At 47.3% G+C, this 18,156-nt stretch overlaps 1 protein-coding gene across 9 annotated transcripts; it reads right to left on the bottom strand.

Moving 5' to 3' along the window:
- Positions 1–99: 99 nt before the first annotated feature.
- Positions 100–15,699, bottom strand: ppp2r3b (protein phosphatase 2, regulatory subunit B'', beta). 9 transcript variants are annotated; one of them, XR_013453039.1, is made up of 15 exons: positions 15,479–15,699; positions 14,600–14,996; positions 7,140–7,325; positions 6,755–6,858; positions 6,154–6,256; positions 4,857–4,931; positions 4,674–4,760; positions 4,343–4,499; positions 3,761–3,809; positions 3,592–3,681; positions 3,313–3,488; positions 2,128–2,246; positions 1,939–2,045; positions 1,631–1,792; positions 100–972 (listed from the first exon to the last, which is right to left on the bottom strand). XR_013453039.1 is itself a non-coding variant. In XM_040202148.2 (15 exons), exons 2-14 carry the CDS (start codon positions 14,951–14,953, stop codon positions 1,654–1,656), a joined length of 1,632 nt encoding a protein of 543 aa, XP_040058082.1. In that variant the 5' UTR covers positions 14,954–14,996; positions 15,479–15,699; the 3' UTR covers positions 100–972; positions 1,631–1,653. The 9 variants fall into 9 exon arrangements, 6 of the variants coding, with proteins under 6 accessions (XP_040058082.1, XP_077946936.1, XP_040058079.1 ...); XR_013453040.1 differs by having other exon boundaries at positions 15,571–15,694; XM_040202148.2 differs by having other exon boundaries at positions 1,631–1,678.
- Positions 15,700–18,156: the final 2,457 nt, after the last annotated feature.

The following is an 18,156-nucleotide window of genomic DNA, read 5'->3' as shown; positions in this document are numbered from 1 at the left end:
TAACACATTTTTTCACATTTTAATATCCTTCCCGTGGTTTTCAGTGAACAGATCAAACACGTTTTTACAAGATGGATGAAATGAAACGGCACCTTCCTGTACTCATTAACCAAGACTTTATTATTAATTTAAAGAAAAGCACAACATTTTAAAATTGGTTCCTTTTGTTCTGTCAAAAGTACATTCAAAGGAAGTACTTGATAACATAGAAAAAAACGAATTTGTTGTAAAACATTTTCTCAAATCATTTACAACACAGCAAGCACCAAATAAATATTTACAGTTATTTATAAATCCATCTCTAATAATTTAATGGTAAACCCATCTCACACATCCAGTAAATCTATCATAATGAGTCCAGACCTGTACAATATACAGAGTGTGTGTGTGTGTGTGTGAGGGGGGGGGCAGTCTGTGTGCAGCAGGCTCATCGTGGCTTGTTTGGCATTTACACCCGCTCCTCGTTCCAACAGATAACCGTGAATGAATCTGACGGATTGTAGAAACCTTTTCCGTTGGCATCGCTGGAATGTGACATTAGCCAATAGCGCCAAAGTTCAAAAAGCTGAATCTACTTTTGTTCCTGCCCAACGATCCAGGGAGCTCCTCTGTGATGAAGCGCGTGTGAATGTGGTCACACGGCACCGATGTGGGAGAGTCACACTCGCCCAGAACATTGATACAAAGTGACTTTATGGGGATGAAGCGACGGCCTGCTCGTGACATCGGGGAGTCGACTGTGAGGCGTCTTTAAGTGGGACGGGTGAGAATAAAACATCTCCGCCAGATGTTTGATGCGGTGTCCATCAGACAGCGGTGGAGGGAGGAGACGGTCACTCAAAGTCCTCTTCGTACTCGTATTCATCCAGGTCCAGGTTGCAGTGCGGACTGGGGATGGCAAAGAAGTGTCTCTTTGTGGGACCGAGCTCAGGGGAGATGTGCTGCCCCAAGGAGCTCAAAGGATTATCCAACCTAAACGGACACACGGAGGACAGCGTCAGGGACATGGACACAGGAGCACTGCGTTAAAGAAATAGTTTGACATCCGGATAAATGCATATTCAACTGGTTAGCTTAGCTCAAAGACTGGAAACAGCTGGACCCACTGTGTTTGAAAAGTAACACCTAATGAAACCTTTAAAGAGGATTAACAAAACCAAAGTGTAGCAGCAAAAACTTAGCTGGTTGCTTGGCAACCTCAAGGTAAGAATCCAGGACATCAATTTTCTGATTAATAGGAGTTTGAGTGGTGACGATCTTTATTCGGAGTTTCGGCAACAAAAGGAGAAAAATCAAAGTTCCTAAATTGTCAAACTATTCCTTGAAAGAGACGGAAGACGGTGCACTGGAGGGTACAAAGGACCAACACACAAGGGGACGGACAGAGACGGTGCAGGCAGCACAGATTTGTCCTTTTCTTAGAGGACGTAAAGTTAAAACCAGAACCCGTGCGGTGCAAAACAGACTCCCAGCTCTAAGACGCAGCCTCTTCCAGGTCGGCCAAACAACTGCCCGGATGGGCCTGGAAGGTTGGCGGGGGCGAGTTGAGGCTAGGAGTGGGTTTGGGAATGGACCCGGAGAGAAGGAGTACGAGAACACTTTGTCCCTGCTGGTACCCTCAGTGTCTTACCTGCTCTGGTTAGCAGCTTGTCTTTAGGAGTCGGTGGAGCTCCTAAAACTGCCACACAACATTTCCGTCAGCATGCTGGCCTCCCTCCAAGGGGCCCCGCTGCTAACACGTGGCCCCCGTGCTAACTCAACCCTGCCTGGCTACACAACCGACTCCTAGCAGCTGCGAAAAGGGCCACGTACAAGGTACAATATGAAGTTGTCGTTAAGCTCACTATTAAGAGAGTCTTTTAAATTCAAGTTGTAAGAAATATAATGAATTAACACAGCGTTGTGTTTGCATCCCGCTGATCAAAGAGGGAAACTTACGCGTCGTTGCACTGATCGTTGGCGGCCTCCTCGGCCACCAGGATGTCATACTCCTCCGCAGCATATTTCTCCCAGTCCGTCACCTCCTGTCCGTCCGTCTCCAGCTCCTGTAAAAACGCAGCGGGTCACGTGACCCCCTTTGGCAGGGAAACAAGTCACGGTGCTCTCCCACACGTGTGGTGACCTTACTCGTATGCTAGAGAAGGGGTCCTTCTGCTCGTGGTCCAGGTACTTCTCGATGTTGAAGAAGGTGTCGAAGAAGATGTGGGACAACTTGCACCGTTTGAGGTCCCGCAGAGTGATCTTACCTGGACAGGAGGGAATGGGGACAGGCGTGTTATTGAACTACTCCGTAACTATGTCACGTTAGTCAAAGTGCAGAATGGCAGGGCCACAATTTCTCTAAACAGGTTTCACTTTTATTAAATATTTATCCGTCAATCATTTGTATCAATTAACTGACACATCTTGTCTCTAAAATGTCAGCATCTCCAAAATAATTTTGGTATTCTATTTATAACGATGTGAGAAGAGATGAGCAGCACACTTTCAGATTTGAAATGGATGCTAATCCAAATAAATCTATTCCCTCTAACGGAGTGTGATCTGGATAAACGGAGCTGATTTTAAACCAGCGTAACCGTCTCATGCAGCTGCATAAAACGCTCGGGGCTACGAACAGAAAAATCACATCTGGAACCTCCCAGCCAGCTCTCACAAACCTAAAGAAGTCCAATAGGCCTTATGGGATACGATACGACCAATGTGCCTTCAAAGTCATGCCCACAATCTTAAAATCAACTGTAAACCCAACATACAGAAAGTGATTTCCACAACCAGAAAAGGGGAATTTCTATCGAGAGAATTAAGTTTAATAATCCACGACATTCAGCGCATTCTGTGGTCTGTTTGAGAGAACGACTCCAGACTGGTCTGATCAGCGTTTTACGTCTTCATCTACAGCGAGTGCTGAAGCTCACGTGTCTGTGCATCTTTGGGAAAACATTGGCCTGAAATAAGAAGTTGTTGCATCTCATGTTACACGGCTCCTCCAGCACAGCGTTCCAGCAGGTTGACCGAGGGTCACATTGCTGCTGAGGCGATCGATACCAAACATGCGATCCCTCTCTGTGGACCAGTGTCTCCTAAATCAGGGCTCCGGTGGTTGAGAACCTCTGTTCTAAATGGGACGGGGGATAAAGCTGGAGGGGATTTGACCGTGTGGATGACACCAAACAGCTGGCATCCGTCCGTCTCTCATCTGGATCGTTTGTATCGGTCTGTCACGGTCTTAAAAAAACAGAACCCAGTAGGACTTTCCAGCGCAAGTGGGAACTCCCGAGAGGCGTGCGTGAATGTTAAAACGGGTCTGACCTTCGACCTCGGGTTTGACAAGGTCAAGCATTTGGCAGAGGCAGTCCTCGAAGGGAAGGGGCTCGATGGCCATGGTCTCCAGCCTCTGGCACTGATCCTCGTAGAAGTATTCCAGCTCGTACATGCTGAGCACGCCGTCCCCGTCCAGGTCCATGCAGCGGAACCAGTACTCTATACTGGAGGCGGGCAGAGGGAACGTGTGAGTGAAGGCGGCTCGGAGGGGACAGAAGATGCGATCGATGGGAGGGGGACGGGGCGGGAGGGAGTACGTCCACCAACCTGGTGTCGGTCTTCTTGTCTTCCTCAGAAATGAGGAACCAGACGAAGTCGGCGTAACTCAGCCGCCCCTCTTTGTGCACCTTTCTGTCTCTGACGGAGCAAACCTCACGGTCACTACGGAAATGTGTATTTTTGCAAATTGAAAGCAGAGCGTAGAGTTTTTGCTTACCTTGTTACAGTTCCTGAGAATAGTCTCTCAATCATCTTGTTGGAGATCGCTGGAAAAACCATTATAAAAATATAATTCAGAATCCAGACTTTTGGAAATACGGTTGTCTCAGAAGAGCTCCGCTAGCCTACAACTTATTCACAATCCATTCTCACAGACTATAAATCCCCACCGGCTAGTGTCAGCTCTCCTGTTTTTTTTTTTTTAAAAGCATGACAATGCTATAAATCCACCGGTCATCATTTTGACCGTAGAGTAGTGGAAATTGTTCCAGATGTGGCGTCATCCAGACAGAGTATAAATGCTGCGCTCTTATTGATCTTATGTCTCATTTCCCTTCTCTCACTCACGGGCCATCAACCAAGAACATGTGGCGGTGAGTGTGTGGGGACGAAGCGCCAGAGACGGGTCTTATCAGCGCGTTTGGGTGCGAGCAGTAAAAGAAAAAACAGGACCCAGTAACATTTAAATATACTTTTTTTTATATTTTCATGTGATTTCAGACTGTGCTCCTTTATTGTTGGAACTTTGTGTGTGTGGTTACAATACACATCCTGCAGATTGTGGTCTTTTTGTGCGCACCTTGGTCGTTGTGCTGTTCCAGGTCCTTCTGGTCTATGTAGAGGTCGTGGTCGGTGTCCAGCTCCCAGAACTTGCAGTAGATAACGTAGAAATGTTCATAGGAGAAGAACTCGGTCAGCTGGTTCACATCTTGTTCCTGCTCCAGCAACGCCAAATTCTGGGAGAGAAGAAAAAGAAAAGAAAAAGGTTACGGCTACAAAAGAGGTAATTATTTATGATTAATAGACATTTGATTTTGGCCAAATGGCTCAGGTGGTTTAAATAATGTCTTACATTTTATATTTTATTTAACATCAGACAAAGAAAGACGTCTGTCCCTGCAGTCACATACCTGAAGAAAGTTACTTTTCCTGAGCTCAGAACACGTTATCTTTCCAGTCCATGAGCGGTTCACGTTGTAGAATATCCTCTGAATCACCTGTGGAAACAGTCGACATGAACGCGGTGCTGCTGTTATGTGTCCCGGTTCATTTTCCAGTAGTACGGTGCAGTTATCTGCGTGGTGGCGGCGTACCGTGGTGATGTATCGCGAGTGGAAGTCCGGCGCCTCCTTTAGGAAGGCCAGGCCTGCGTGGGAGTTCACCACATCCTGGGAAGACAAAGCAAAGTCGGCTCACGATGTCTGCCTCATTTCCATACCAAACCACTCGGAAGAAGCAGACGCAAATGCAAGAGGACAACGCCGTGGCATGCCGCGCCTACAACCATAACCGACACACAAGCTCAGACGGATTCTGCAGACGCTTTCGGAGATGAGTCAAATGGCGACGCACATTCGGCGTTCTCCGTTTTTGGAGCCCATGACAATCAGAGCAGCCACTTAAATGAATGCTTACTCAGACATTCAGAGATGTCGGCGTCTATCTGCGTCACTCGATCGTGCCATATGCTTTCGAAATTGTGCAATGGAAAGAAGAAAAGGGCTCTGGGCTTTGTTGACAGAGGCCGCCCCATTTGGATGTGTCTTTGAAGGCGCAGAGCGCTGGGTGGACCGGTTCCGTGATGAGCTGAAGAGCCTGTTCCTGATTCCGCAGCGAAGCGGTGGGGCGGCCAGAAGAGGAGACTTCCACCGGTGACAGCTCTGAACATTCTCTCCTTCCGCGTGCCAAACAAGCACAGGGGGTGTGCTGCATTTCAAATGAACTGGAGCGATATTCTTGCTATGAACCCCCCTACCCCCCCTTCTGCTGGGTGGACGGGGTGGGAGGGGGGGCGATTGTTGACACAAATACGAAGGCGGCAATGAAATTAAAAGGCCTCATTTCAGGGCGGCTGCCTCCTTGACTCTTAGTGTGAGAAATTAAATCATAGAGAAACACATAAATCACACGGCACAGGAAACAGGGGGGGACAGTCAGATCTACTCTACAGCAATCCGCCTTTCATTCATCAAAACAGTCAAAGGCCATTCGCCGAGCAGCGACCATACAAATTAAACGCCGGCTGCCAAAAGGCATCTATGCGGCGCGCTAACGGCTACTTGGTCCCGCTCCTGCCGGCACGAAAATTAGTCAGGTGGTGGGGTGGGGGGGGGGCTGGCTGTGTGCTGTAATGTGTGTATCACATTCACATCTCCATCCCTCCATGGAGGAAAACCTCCTCAGAGGATACTCCTCCACTATGTATGTCTCCACTCGGTTACCGGCTTACGGTAACATCCTGGAATTGGTCCGGCACCACATGAAAAAGCAGCGCTTCGAGCACGGCGGTCTTAGAATTAATTCCAGTTTGCACTACCCGAGCCAACGAAATTCTCCCGTGCCGACTCAAGCCAAGTCCCGCCCTCTCCCTGGGTGTGCTGCAGCCAATACCTGCAGGAATGGAATAAGGTCGTCTTGTTCCAGGTATTTACAGCCAGGCTTGGCCAGGAGGTGCACGAATTTAGAAGCGTCGTCGTGACAGGTCTGCAGAGTTCTGGGGGAGAAAAGAGAGAACAGATGGTTACCTCCTCTTTCTGCTCTCGTGTTCGCTCCATTATTCTTTATCCTGCTGTCATGGAAATAAGTCTGACAGGACTTGAGTGCAAGTGCAGGTATGATGGAGACTGAAATGAGGAATCGCCGTGTTGTGGCCTCTCGTCTAAGAATGGTGCAGTCATGAGCTCAAGCCAAAAGGCCAGCTCTGTCCGCTTCTCTCGAAGCAGCAGCATTAATACAAGAGCGTGCCTATTGCATCCAACGCCACTCGCGCCCCCAGCTAAGAGCACAGCCGGCGCTACAAAAGCCCCGTGGCGCTCCTTACAATTCGACACAGAGCAATACTGGAGTACTGTGAGCATTTGTGAGGTCTTTGTGATCTGTGATTTCTGACTGCGACTCAGAAGAACAATGTCCCGATCAAGGGGTGCTCCTTGTTCAAAGGGGGATTGTGCGAGCCGCTTGTACGAGAGAATAACAAGAGCCATTGTCTTACTTCCTCCACATAGCCACGAACTTGTGAACGGACACGAAGCCGGTCCTGTCGCCTCCAGCCAGGCAGAACAATGGCATTTTCCAGTAGAGGGGGCACTCACAGGCCTGTGGAGACAAAAAAGCACAAGAGTTGGGTGAAGAGTGCGGTGTGGATGAGGAGAAAAGAAGGGGAAGTGCCACGGTTTGTTTTGACGAGCATTGTTGCATCACATAAGGCCCCAGAGGAACTCCAGCTGTCACTTCACCCTCCACTCGGGTTCCTCTCGAGCCCGTCGATCACATTCCTCAGGGAGATCAGGTTTTCCAAAGAGGTTCAGTACCAGCAAACATCGGTTAGATCCGGGAGTGAAAATGCTGCACCCCTACGCTCCCAATCACAGTCTCACCTTGGCGACCTTCCCCATGTCCTCAATGGTGGCCCTTTCATTTGGGAATTGGGAAAATATTTTCTCAATTTTGGAAATGAGGCTGTCGACGTTGACGTTGGCCTGGGGCCGGCCCTGTGGGAAGTAGAACTTTGGAATGCTTTCACTCAGCGCTGTGGTGACGGGCTCCTGCGTCCTCACCTGGGCCTGAGACCAAAAACACAGAAATACAGGGTGAGCCGCCGGCGCTAGCGGAGGCTAACGCCTCACCGCTCAAGCATTCCAGCGTGCGCGGAGGACACACACTCCACATTGATGGCACGACGACCACAATCAGCGATAGTAGCGATCCTTATTATGCATTTTTATGTAATCCTTCATTATATTAAGAGATTGTCAGTCCGAATGAGACAAATTAACACGGGTAAAGGGACAATAATAGTCATAGACATAAAGGGTTCTATAGAAAACACACAATATTTAAATATGGTACAGTAGTAGTGCATTTGTATTTGATACACAAGCATTTCAACATACATAAATATATGACTTATTGTATTGAGTATTGGTTGTTCGTTATTACTGAGAACTATTGTTGTATCAAGGCTTCGCTCTCTAACCGCACGCTGTGTTTACCAGACCAATATTTACAATTGTCAGTTGAGGTTTTATTTAAATCCTCGAGTAGCGGCGCCCGCGTTAATACGTTTGGAAACGATATGTTCTATAAACACTGACAGGTTCATTAATAAGCCCAACATCTTTGTAATGCTTTGGTCAATTAAAGTCCCAGCAGACATGTTGACACCATAGATAACATTGCTGATGACTCAAGTATTCCAGTTAACCACAACTCAAGAACAGACGCACCCCAACAAATACTGACATTGGTATTGGCATGTGGTATTCATTCAACCTTTGTCTCGTCTGCTATGCACGTCCTACACGTTAAAAATAAGTCTTTTCTCATGGACGACCCCGCTGAAGGCATCATAAAGCATCACTGTGTTTGAAAAGAGCACCTGATTGCAGGTAAATAGCAGACAGTTCGACCGTCAATGACAGCTGTGGAAATAGATCAGGGTTGGGCAGGATGCATGTGTGTGTGTGGGGGGGGGGCGGGGTATGAAAGTATGAGTTTAGCGTATTTTCTCTGTGAGTCATTACGCAGGCCCAAAATAATAGCTTTGTACGAGTTGTGCTGTGGTGGCTCAACACGGAGTAATAACAACGTTACAATGCATGCCCATGCCTTGACGTAAAAATACATTGTGTTCCAAAACCAGTGGGATTTAGTGGACCCGGCGAAGCGAAGCGGACACACCGGGAGGAGATCGTGTTCACTGATAACTTGCTGACATGGGCTTGTGAAGCCACACACTCAACAAACCGGACTTCAAAATGTGTTATGTTGCACTTGACAACCAAACACCATCTTGTTGTTATTTGGTCTGACGCATTCTTAACAATGCTTTTCTAGTCTAGCTAAACCACCACGACAGCCTCAATATTATAATCGCAGAGCCTAAAGGGGCCAAACCGAGGCTTATCCATTTCTGCAAGATAAGTGTCCTCACTGACTGAAGGGCTGTACTCTGCCTCTGGTAATCTGCTCCTTTCAACCTGAGAGACGCCGAACGCTGCAGCTCCTCCGCTGTCCTCTGTGCTGTGTGTTGGTGTCAGCCATGGCTATAAAAGGACATACACATCTCACGTCCCCCCCCCCCGCCCCGGCACAGTCCGCTCTACGCTAACCGCTAGCAGAGCTCAAGAGCACAGCCGCTAAGCTCTGTGACATTTTGCACGCTCAAGGCGTTGTGTCCTGGAACAGGACGGTAAAGCGGCCCAACACAACATACCACACAGGATGAATCGCCCCCCCCCGACAGGCATGGCTCACGTCTCACATTTCTCGCCACAAATGAGAAATACCCTGACCACAAAGCACCCTTTAAGAAGTGGACGATCACATCGTTACACGGCCCGGCAATGTGTGTGAGCTAATTGATGAAAGCCGCGTGGGGAAAGTGATGGAACTCATTTGTCCTCCATGTGCAGCTTCCTCCCACAACCCCTCTAGTACCAATTCATAAAGATGGAATAAGCAGAATTAATGTTATTCTTATTGGTACTTTCACACAGCTCAACACTCCACACATGGAGCCCACAAATACCAGTCCACATAATGGGAGCTGCCGGCAGAGCAGAAAAAGCCTGTGGCAGTCAACACTCAACACCTGCCTGTCCTTGCTGGAAGGCTCTGAGCCTCTTCTTGAACCGAGAGGGCAGAACAAAGTCACAGCCGCGAGACAGCAGGGCCAACTCCTTCCTCAGGTCCGGGTCCTGACGCAAAGACAGCTCCCTCATCCTCATCCTCGCTTCGGACAGGAGGAGGTAGACATGTACACGCGCAGAACACCACCCTCAACGCGCCGGTGTCCTCTCGACCGCCCCAAATCGCCCGGTGCCAGTGAGCGCTGTGAGCAGAGGGGCATCGGCGGTGGTGCGAGTCCTCTGTGTCCCTGTGGTTGTCCTCTGTCAGAGAGGGAGCGTCTTAATGCGAGGGGAGCAGCTGCTACTGTGACTCTCTCCCTCCCATTCCAGATCTGGTCCGGCTCTGCCCGCCGCCGCTGCTGTTGCTGCTCGATCTCAGTCCCTACACAACAGGCACATACGTGCGCACACACACACACGCGCACAGGGCCACTCACAGCTGGTGGGGAGATAAGAGGCGGCGGGGTGTTTGTGTGTGGGAGTCACTTAGTGTTGGTTGGATGGGAGGGGTGAGTGCAATGGATCTGCCCTTTCCAGTTTGCATTCCTCGGCGCTCGTGGAAGGTTATGCAAAGAGACAGACCTGTTGTTGAGGCCGAAGGAGGGATGCGCCTCAGCGCCGCCGCGACACGCCACCCGCGTTCACTGGCCTTTTTTGTGAAAAGCTCCCACACGGACAAATACCGTGCTTGTGCTGTGAGGCCTACGGACCCCCCCCCCCCCATGTTACACACTAGAGACAGACGTTGATGGGGGGGGGGGGGGGAGAATTCAAAATAAAACCCCTGATGGAATATCATTTCAGCCACATGCTAATTCTGCCTACAATCTGTCAGCAAGTGTGAATCACAAGAACAACAGGCGGACACATTACACTTAATGAGGCTTTGGCAAAAAAATCCACCGTATGACTGCAAAACAGATAACAAGAGGTCAAATAGGTCTACTTTATACAACTATTCTACATCTTATTTTATAGCAGTCTTTGTTTTGCCTTCCCTTTGCCAGCCTGGGCTGCCAGCCATTCCACGTCTTATTATAGTTGATGGGCAAAATATGGGGGAGGGAGGGAGGGCGGACACACACACACACACACACACACACACACACACACACGCACACACAAATTCAAAGAATGATGACCTAGTCTGGTTCTATTAAAAGCACCAGTAGGGACTATTTGGGCAACTCAAGAAACTGGACCTGAAAAACAAAGAAGCATCTTTAGTCGTCAAACAAACATCCGCTTCCGGTCGCTCGTGTCCCGCAGTGACGGCAATTACACCAATTCTCCACGGAGACGCTGATCTAAGAGCTCCGGGGTCGCATTGGCAGCACCAGGGTGCTGATGTAGGAGTTGATTGCACAGACATGGTATAGAGATGTCCACACCAGCAGACTGTCAGTACACCCATGTTTTCTGTAATGTTATTGTAGTTTCACAACGCCCATATTATTTTTAGATGACAGGATCACAGAGTGGACAGTTTTCCACGGTTCCTGTTGTCGTCCACGCAGGACTCCGCACGTGCTTGATAAGCTGTCGGTAGGATGCCGCCTTTTGTTCGTGCTCATCACTTCACACCAAACGTGGAACAGGAGAGCACAAAGGTCCAAACGCTGGTAAGTCACGGCTGTAAAACTCACATGGAATAAAGCGCCGCAAACAACATACATTTGTTTCACAACACAACAAGGACAATAATGTTTGTTTACGTGGCGCTGTACTGTCTTGGGAGGGAGGAGCGCCCCCCTTGTTCAACGGCAGGGGAAACACTGACTAACCAGTGTTGACTCTGAAGGAACCAGCTACCCGTCAGACAGACTGCTGGAGCATTATGTCCCCAACGCAGACCGACCCCGGACGCCTAACCTTGGAAACTTGTTGCTCCGATTTCTACAGACACATTTGTCCAGTCGTGTCCTCCTATTACAGAAGACAGGAGCTAACAAAAGGCGATTAAAACTCCCCCTGGGGGAGGAGGGGAGGGGGGGAGGGGGCTTTCCCAAACTATCAATACAAGCAAACGCAATGTTCCACTAACACTGTTCATCTGGCTTCAGGATCCACATCACCAACGGGATTGAGCGGGTTGCACGTATCACTGGAGAGCACAGCACAATGTGAGCAGATGAGCCGCCTCGCGAGGACTCGGGCCGTTGGCGTTGGGGGGGGGTTTATTCACGTAGTCCACACGGGACCAGAACTGGAGCACAGGGTCAGATCACTACGAGACGGAGTGGCGATGCTTAACGTCATAACAGTAAATACAGTGTGAACACGGAAAGAGCTTAAAGAAACTACGGTCAGAGTGGGGCCGTATGAGCGCTGAGATAACTGTGTTTGAAGTTAATTCTAAGCCTATTCTATTAGACGTTTATTAATAAAGAGAACTTTTCAGAAAGGTAAACAACAACAAACAAACTGGAATAGTGCACGAGGGGCCTTTGTGCTCCACAAGTATTGGTAAAATGCACAGGTAGATACCAGCCTGCTCAGATTTCTTTTTTTCCATCTGACATCAGGCCGGGATTAACTTATTCAGAGCTGAGGCCCAATATGTTTGTTTGAGTCACACACTTTATACTGATAAATTCCAGACTCCAAAATAAAAAGGACTTGCGGCAAACACTTTAACACCTGGTTCTCTCTGACAGCTCAGGCAACTGATAACGTGACCCCAGAGCGTTGCTTCAAATAGCTCAGATGTTGCTGAGCCCGACCGAGCGCGTTATAAAAATACTTCTTGTGAAATAACCAGTGACCCAAATGCGGACGGCGAGAAAACACAAAGTCAACTTATTTATACTAATCGACATTGCTCAAACGATTGTGTGTGTGTGTGTGTGACCTTATGCACAGAGGAGACTTTAGGTGTTGAGCTACACAGCAGAACCGAGAGCCGGGCCACACTAGAGAAGCTGCTATTTACTGTACATAGTGCAAATGACAAGACCACGTGTTCCCACAATGAGAACTAATAGAAGCCGTTTCAGAGAAAATTACAGAGGGAATGAATGTGCTGCCACGCCTCACCTCACTGGCACAGCTCCGGGTGTCTAATGCCAACACAAGGGAGCCGAGGCTATCTATATCAGTGTCTGATGTCAAAGTCAGAACAGCTGTTCCAGGCTACATCGGCGTGGCATAAGTTGAATTTTTGCGTAATCCTTTGAAGAATGAATCTGTATCCGGGAATTCATTTTGTAGTCTTAAATAGAAGCATTACTTTATACAACGTCACAACCCCTTTAACATTGAGTGACACGGCGAGACCACATGCCACAACCCACGTCAGAGTGAGGGCGGAGAAGGGGGGTACAGGCTTGGATGTGGAAATTAAAAAGGTCAAATCCAGGTATAAAACCGCTCACCGCTGCACCAATAAGGGCTCAAGGTGTACAAGACCAGTGGGAAAGCTCCTGGTACAGACTCAGGGCCGATAAAACCACTCACAAAAATGTGTCTGAAAGAATGCAAAGTCAAGCATCATTGGCTTTGTAAACCACAGCGTTATCTTCTATACACAATGTAAAAGAAGATCATCATCTTCAAAACACAATTGCCCCTCTCCAAATGTGGCGTTCCAGTCAGAGAAAGCAATGTCTCACCAGTGGCCACTTGAACGCCTCCTCGTGCGCGTCTTTAGCATGTCAACACCACGTCGAAGGCGGAGGCTCTCAGGGACTCACAGACTTACAAACCTATTTTCCCTCTCAAGTGCTTTGTGTAGATTCAATTACTCTATAATCGAAGCCGGCCCAAAGAAAAAAACGACTATTACATAATAAGATGCGCCACACACGGACCGAAGGGAGCAGCCCGAGTGGCAGCGACGGGCTCGGTTCAGACATTACTCTCATCCCACACTAATTCGCAGGCCAGGCCCGGACATTTGGAAAGTATTTGCCTGATAATCACTACGTGTGCCTTCAGACATGGCGGCTCCACCATGATAGTGCAGAGTGGACGGCCCCTCGCTGCCTTTGATCTTGTTGGCTGCTCAGCAGCCCCTTGTGGCAAGCCTCGAAAAATAGAGGACCCAAGAGGATACATTAGAGCCAACTTTAAAAAGCTTGAAAATCGAAATCTGTAAACGGCTGGGATGGAGAAAATAAAATGATTAAAGCCCCTGAGTATAGGATTTTAAATATTTCCAACTTTGAGGGGGGCTTCGGGTTGAAAGAACGACGCTGCAGCCATTGTCGTTGCTACCAACACGAAGGACGCTGTAATCACATGGAAATAAAGACCCAACACAAACTCAGTGACTCATTACATTTACAGTTGGATATTCAATCTTGGTCGGATGAGCTGCAGCTTTTGTCAATAAAGCACTTTGCAAGTTACCGCTAGTTACATTTAGCTTTCATTCTATTTTGACCTGTCAAAGGGAAAAGGACTCGTTTTAACAATAACACTGGCTTCATTTTATTCAAATACCATGACGGAGCGCCAGCATGCACAATACTACAGCACTGAAACAGAAGCAGACGTTGTTGATTTAGACGGGTTCTTTTCATACTAAAAGATGTTGTGTTGGAAAAAGCCTATAGTGTATAACTACGAGAAGAGGACGGCGCAATGACATGCAACAAACTTTAACCAACTCAGAGCCAACTCCGTCCCTGTTCAATAGATTCATAGTAAATGAGACACCAGCATGCTTTAACCAATAAAAGGCGACTACGCCCGTATGACGGAAAAATAAACATATAACCTGATTTTTTTATTAAAACTACTTTATTATAAACACAACAAATCCTGAAGTTCTTTGTCGCAGCCTAAAGGTTTTTGAACACAACAATTGCCATTTGGAACCAGGCGATGAAGACTGGGATTTAATTCTATTCATCGTACATTGCACAATAGTCCTATATTCTCCGCCTGCGCCTCAGAATTTACTGCTAATACCTGTTCCAAAACCAACAAAGCTCACGCAGACGAGGGTTTCGTTCCACACCCTTAAGTTCCGGGTACCTCGGGTGGCTCCAGGAGGCCGACTGATACTGCGGGACTCGCCTGGTTTCTGTTGTTATTGACAGCAACCTTACATGAAAGCCACATAGCACGATGTCTTTAGAACCTCTCAATACTGTTTAAACGGTTTCTGACTGGACAAAGTGTTTGAGTCATACCGATGGGCTGCATTGTAAGAAAACTATTTGAACAATGTTCAAATGCCTTAAGCTACAGGGAGAACTTGCCTTTTTTGTGCTGACAGACCTCCGTAGTACCCTGGCACTGGATCCGCTCACTCTGGTATTGCAGCTACTGCCCGAGGGTAGTGTGCTGGCAGATGGGGGGCTGGAAGGAGTACCGAGGGGAAGGGGCTTCTTCTCCGCCAGGTTCCTCTGGGACGCCACATTGTTGTTCTCGTTGAAGGTCAGGGACATTTTGTCCTGGGCATCCCGATCGGACAGGTCGACGTGCTGCCCGCTTTTGATTATGTCTAGATAATCTTTGAGCAACGACTGGGTCGTGGTGTCACTCAACCAGTTGAGAAACAGCTCGTCCACTTTCATCTTCAGGACGGGCTGGAGGACTTGCGGTGACGGCATTTTGCAGGTTGTCCCTGAATGGCTCCAACAAACCGAACACTACCTGTGCACACGCATAAGAGTAACCACAACACCACAGCTTGTTTTAATTCTGAGGCACACTGTGCATCCGGTGAGATGACGTTACGTTATTACCGATGCAATGACACAAACAAAATAGGGCCTGCAAACGCACGCTGTCTGCCGTCCCTCGCTGCGAGTAGTTACGCACCAAAACACTCAGTGACGTTATGGAATTTTAGCGCGAAGCGTCAATGTCGGAGCCCACAGGCAAAAGTAAACGTACGCACGTATTGACCTCGCTAACGTTAGCTATGTTTTTAAACTCCTTTCTAGGAAACGCAACAGTTTGAAACCATCACGTGCAGGCCTATGGGGTACTTAACGTTAAAAAAACAGAAGCGGGGGCTCACACAGTTAATGTGGATATGAGAGCACTCTGTTAGCAGAGGGCAACAACACTTGTTAGCTACGAGGGCTCTAGCAAGCTAACGTTAGCAGCTACTATTGAGGTAGGTTACCGACCTGGGAGTGAAGGCACGTAATTTACGACCAAACGCACCGATGTGACGTTACATTACTTCCTCCATCGAGCTGCCGCACGCCTACACGTTTACCTGAATTGCAAAAGTAACGCTATTTGTCCGGCGCTCATTTCGGTGAGCGAAAGCAAAGCACTCAAGCTCTACTCCGGGCTCTCGTTCCCCTGGTAACCACAGGCGTGTTAACGCGAGATCTGCCGCAGGGTGAGAGTTCATCGTCTGGTTCGTCCTCTCATCTGAGCACGTGTACTTTCACCGCCCACCTTCCACTGCTCACTGTGGTGTGTACAAATTATATATGTTTTTTTTCTCCACTCTATCATTATTTCCGCCGCTGCAGTTTTCCACGTTGTAAGCCTCAGCACTCAGTAGGAAATACAAATAGCAGTACTGCGGTTTGAACTACTTCCAGTTGTTCTCGCAAAATGTTCTAAAAGTATAGAAAAAAGGAATAATGGTCCTGCAGAATGGCCACTGAAAGTGTTTTAATAGACTAACGTGACCACTACTCGCCCCAGTACTACAACTACTACTACTTCTACCTGCCTACACCTAATCTTTCCTCCTTTCACAATTTTAAACATGTAATCTGCCATATTTATAAACTATGTATTTTATGTTAGTGTCAAATCTTCATTTCATTTCATTTAGTGTCAAATATACAAGTTGTATATAACTTCTGAGCAAATTATGTAGAGTAAAAAATCTCAACATTTACATGGTATATATATATATATATATACATACATACCATTTTGTAACATTCCACCTCTGCATGTGCCAACCCCATCTTGCATGCACACTGTACATTGTATGGTTCTCCTGTCATCAGTGTATGAATGGGTGTGAATGGGTGAATGATGTCATGTAGTCTTAAAGCGCTTTGAGTGGTCGGAAGACTAGAAAAGCGCTATACAAGTGCAGTCCATTTACCATTTACATTGATACTTTTGTGTGATTCAGGCGTTCTTGATTTTCTTGTGTGCAAGTTGAGACTTACTTGGATGAAAACATTTATATTCATGTGTACAGTCTCCTGCAAAATTACCATCCACACGCCTTTTGTCAATTCAATATTGTTTGTTTTCTGCAATGCACAATCCAGATGAACTGGTCACCACTGCAGAAAACTACTCCTGTGTGGCCAATTTCTCCTCTTACGTACGTGATCCTCTGTGCCTGAATAACGACGACACATTGATTCCACTCCCTTCTCTTCTTACTCATCGAAGCAGCTGGACAAAGCACCTATGGAGCTGGATATTCTTATTGTTGTGAAGTAGTGGCCCAAAACATCATGACCCCCTCACCAGCTCCCCGCAACACTAGGTGTATAACGTAAGTAACACAAGAAGAGGTCAGTCAAAAATAATGGGCGCCGTTCATGACACCGAGCTCAAAAATAAGGGTAAAATGAGCTGTACAGACTCATATCGAATCCAACCATCAACATATACGCGTATTTTAGAGACATAAGAGGCCAAGAAAAACAATTTTGGACACACTTGAGTGGTCAACATGTAACTTGAAAATGACTACAGTATTTCATGATCACGGTCAGGAAATGAATGCTACAATAACAATTTCACTTGGAATAACTTTCACTTACATGAGCATTGCAACCAAAAACAACAGCTTGATTACCCCACGTCGCTGTGGACACAGTGTTACTGGGTAATTGTACCCATTATGCAGGCAACATAACAACATCGTCTAGACTAATGTGTACCTTTTGGCAATGGCAGATTATTGCCCTAAACCAAACTTTCCACTTATTTCTTGTTGGGATGAAGTTCACTTTTTCTCTGCCTTCTTTTTTTTTAATACGATTGTTTGCTGCTGGTGTTACTGAGATGTGAAGTGTTTATAAAGTACATCACAGTTTTATGTTGACCTTAAAAGACGATTACCCGAAATGCACGTTAGTGGTGGTATATTTCTCAGCGCTTTCATCATTAAAGACATTAGGAACACCTCTCAACCTAAACCTCCCGATGGCTAATAAACCATCCAAAGGGCCTGCGGACTATCAAGAGCAAACAAATGGCAGTTGCACAGTTGGGAAAGTTATTGACCGAACTCTCCTGATTGCATCCCTTGATAACGCCTGTAAATCAAATCTGAAACATTCAAAGTTGTCTGACGCCCCGGCACGTAATTAGAAACCTCTTTCTTCTGTGTTTTGCAGCCTGATCAATATCAGAAACGAGAAGAAAGAGAGCGAAAAAAAAAGTGCAGGTCTCGAAACTTTGAGCTATGCAACTTTTCAAAGTGTAATTACAGTGTGCGAATAGGATTTTACCCAAAGCAGTGTGCATGTTGTTTCTTTTTCCCGCCTTGAAGGACAGTTCAAAGGTTTGGCCGAAGCGGACACCACAGGGGGACAGCTGGTTAGCGTAGGAAAGTGTTAGTGAGGAGTCCATGTGTGCCGCTCTCCCTCACCGCTGTCAGCTGCGCCATACGGGCGCTCTGTGAAGTAGGCGATAAGCAATCTGCTCTAATAACCAGAGTGAATGAAGTTGAAAGTGTTGTGTTGTAGCTGCGCTCTGTGGAGATGTGTTTGGACCATATTACAGTCCATGCACATAATACAACAGGCTATTATTTTAAGGTTTAAGCTTTGTTTCACGTTGTGCAAAATTTGTGCAACTTTTTTCCTCT

Source organism: Gasterosteus aculeatus, chromosome 16 (genome assembly GCF_964276395.1).
Source record: "Gasterosteus aculeatus chromosome 16, fGasAcu3.hap1.1, whole genome shotgun sequence".
NCBI classification, from domain to species: Eukaryota; Metazoa; Chordata; class Actinopteri; order Perciformes; family Gasterosteidae; genus Gasterosteus; species Gasterosteus aculeatus.
This window is presented reverse-complemented; position numbering and strand designations above follow the sequence as displayed.

Bases quoted from the DNA above. Each gene is read 5' to 3' on its own strand.
- ppp2r3b (XM_040202145.2), bottom strand. From the start codon at position 14,953: ATGCCGTCACCGCAAGTCCTCCAGCCCGTCCTGAAGATGAAAGTGGAC. The intron at 6,859-7,139 runs GTGAGACTGTGA...TTGTCTCCACAG, and splicing joins ACATGGGGAAGGTCGCCAAG to GCCTGTGAGTGCCCCCTCTA. The intron at 3,810-4,342 runs GTGCGCACAAAA...TGGTTTTTCCAG, and splicing joins GGAACAGCACAACGACCAAG to CGATCTCCAACAAGATGATT.